This window comes from Galdieria sulphuraria (assembly GCF_000341285.1).
Source record: "Galdieria sulphuraria unplaced genomic scaffold scaf_332, whole genome shotgun sequence".
In the NCBI taxonomy this organism is placed as follows: domain Eukaryota; phylum Rhodophyta; class Bangiophyceae; order Galdieriales; family Galdieriaceae; genus Galdieria; species Galdieria sulphuraria.
Window position 1 is genome coordinate 1 of NW_005178143.1, and position 3489 is coordinate 3489.

General features: G+C 45.1%; 1 protein-coding gene across 1 annotated transcript; it reads left to right on the forward strand.

Moving 5' to 3' along the window:
- Gasu_65580 (laminin-like protein) lies at positions 1–3131 on the forward strand (the record flags this gene model as incomplete). The annotated part of the gene is made up of 4 exons (XM_005702245.2): positions 1–727; positions 780–1258; positions 1346–1858; positions 1895–3131. Coding segments are annotated over 4 exons (2900 nt in total), but the record flags the coding sequence as incomplete, so codon positions are not given.
- Positions 3132–3489: the final 358 nt, after the last annotated feature.

Consider the following 3489-nt stretch of genomic DNA (forward strand, 5'->3'; position numbering starts at 1 on the left):
GACCGAGTCCATCTCAGATAGGACCTCATCCATCAAATCCAGTAACTTCTCCTGTGACGTCTCCAATACAGCCAACAAAAGGACCAAGTCCTTCNAAGATAGGACCGAGTCCATCGAATCCAGTAACTTCTCCTGTGACGTCTCCAATACAGCCAACAAAAGGACCGAGTCCATCNAAGATAGGACCGAGTCCATCAAATCCAGTAACTTCTCCTGTGACGTCTCCAATACAACCAACAATAGGACCGAGTCCATCNAAGATAGGACCTCAACCATCAAATCCAGAAACTTCTCCTGTGACGTCTCCAATACAACCAACAATAGGACCGAGTCCATCNAAGATAGGACCTCAACCATCGAATCCAGTAACTTCTCCTGTGACGTCTCCAATACAGCCAACAATAGGACCGAGTCCATCNAAGATAGGACCTCAACCATCAAATCCAGAAACTTCTCCTGTGACGTCTCCAATACAACAAACAATAGGACCAAGCCCTTCNAAGATAGGACCAAGTCCTTCNAAGATAGGACCGAGTCCATCGAATCCAGTAACTTCTCCTGTGACGTCTCCAATACAACCAACAAAAGGACCGAGTCCATCTCAGATAGGACCTCATCCATCAAATCCAGTAACTTCTCCTGTGACGTCTCCAATACAGCCAACAAAAGGACCAAGTCCTTCNAAGATAGGACCGAGTCCATCGAATCCAGTAACTTCTCCTGTGACGTCTCCAATACAGCCAACAAAAGGACCAAGTCCATCTAAGATAGGACCTCAGTCCATCAAATCCAGTAACTTCTCCTGTGACGTCTCCAATACAGCCAACAAAAGGACCGAGTCCTTCNAAGATAGGACCAAGTCCTTCNAAGATAGGACCTCATCCATCGAATCCAGTAACTTCTCCTGTGACGTCTCCAATACAACAAACAATAGGACCAAGCCCTTCNAAGATAGGACCAAGTCCTTCNAAGATAGGACCGAGTCCATCGAATCCAGTAACTTCTCCTGTGACGTCTCCAATACAACCAACAAAAGGACCGAGTCCATCTCAGATAGGACCTCATCCATCAAATCCAGTAACTTCTCCTGTGACGTCTCCAATACAGCCAACAAAAGGACCAAGTCCTTCNAAGATAGGACCGAGTCCATCAACTCCAGTAACTTCTCCTGTGACGTCTCCAGTACAGCCAACAATAGGACCAAGTCCTTCNAAGATAGGACCGAGTCCAGTCGAATCCAAGAAACGACCCCAACGACGTCTCCAATACAACCAACAAAAGGACCAAGCCCTTCTAAGATAGGACCAAGTCCATCTAAGATAGGACCGCAATCCATCAAATCCAGAAACTTCTCCTGTGACGTCTCCAATACAACAAACAATAGGACCAAGCCCATCNAAGATAGGACCAAGTCCTTCNAAGATAGGACCGAGTCCATCAAATCCAGTAACTTCTCCTGTGACGTCTCCAATACAACCAACAAAAGGACCAAGTCCATCNAAGATAGGACCTCATCCATCAAATCCAGTAACTTCTCCTGTGACGTCTCCAATACAGCCAACAAAAGGACCGAGTCCTTCNAAGATAGGACCAAGTCCTTCNAAGATAGGACCTCATCCATCGAATCCAGTAACTTCTCCTGTGACGTCTCCAATACAGCCAACAATAGGACCAAGTCCTTCNAAGATAGGACCTCAACCATCGAATCCAGTAACTTCTCCTGTGACGTCTCCAATACAGCCAACAATAGGACCGAGTCCATCNAAGATAGGACCTCAACCATCAAATCCAGAAACTTCTCCTGTGACGTCTCCAATACAACCAACAATAGGACCAAGCCCTTCNAAGATAGGACCAAGTCCTTCTAAGATAGGACCGAGTCCATGAAATCCAGTAACTTCTCCTGTGACGTCTCCAATACAGCCAACAAAAGGACCGAGTCCATCTCAGATAGGACCTCATCCATCAACTCCAGTAACTTCTCCTGTGACGTCTCCAGTACAACCAACAATAGGACCGAGTCCATCNAAGATAGGACCTCATCCATCGAATCCAGTAACTTCTCCTGTGACGTCTCCAATACAGCCAACAATAGGACCGAGTCCTTCNAAGATAGGACCTCAACCATCGAATCCAGTAACTTCTCCTGTGACGTCTCCAATACAACAAACAATAGGACCAAGCCCTTCNAAGATAGGACCAAGTCCTTCNAAGATAGGACCGAGTCCATCGAATCCAGTAACTTCTCCTGTGACGTCTCCAATACAACCAACAAAAGGACCGAGTCCATCTCAGATAGGACCTCATCCATCAAATCCAGTAACTTCTCCTGTGACGTCTCCAATACAGCCAACAAAAGGACCAAGTCCTTCNAAGATAGGACCGAGTCCATCAAATCCAGTAACTTCTCCTGTGACGTCTCCAGTACAGCCAACAAAAGGACCAAGTCCTTCNAAGATAGGACCGAGTCCATCGAATCCAGTAACTTCTCCTGTGACGTCTCCAATACAACCAACAAAAGGACCAAGCCCTTCNAAGATAGGACCAAGTCCTTCNAAGATAGGACCGAGTCCATCGAATCCAGTAACTTCTCCTGTGACGTCTCCAATACAACAAACAATAGGACCAAGCCCTTCNAAGATAGGACCAAGTCCTTCNAAGATAGGACCGAGTCCATCGAATCCAGTAACTTCTCCTGTGACGTCTCCAATACAACCAACAAAAGGACCGAGTCCATCTCAGATAGGACCTCATCCATCAAATCCAGTAACTTCTCCTGTGACGTCTCCAATACAGCCAACAAAAGGACCAAGTCCTTCNAAGATAGGACCGAGTCCATCAACTCCAGTAACTTCTCCTGTGACGTCTCCAGTACAGCCAACAATAGGACCAAGTCCTTCNAAGATAGGACCGAGTCCATCAACTCCAGTAACTTCTCCTGTGACGTCTCCAGTACAACCAACAAAAGGACCGAGTCCATCNAAGATAGGACCTCAACCATCAACNGAAGTGATTTCTTCAGGTTTTTCAAANAATGTGCCTACGCAGAGTCAGAATTGGGAGAGAATCAAGTAGCCAAAATATAGGTACTACAAGTTGTTTTAACAACGACTAAGAATTTTCATCATCTTCCAGAACTAGCGGAAGTTTTTAGTGGAGGAAGCCGTACAAAATATCTTTCTCGAAATTTGTTTTCTTTCAGTTTAGACGATGGCTTCTACTTTTTACCTTCAACTCAGAAACTCAAACTGAGTATTTAAGGGAATATCATCTGGAAGGATATTTTGCTTGAATATGTCACTTAAGAGTAAAGTTTTTTCTTGTTATGTTATATTCTGACTATTTTACGTTGAAAATTGTGCAGAGCTGCAACTGTCACGTCCTAACAGGTTCTATTCACCTCTCAGAACTGTACGAGTCATTCCGAGTAACTACAAAAAGAAGTGATGTGCAAACTTGGCACGTATTCCATCCGTGAGTAATTAACAT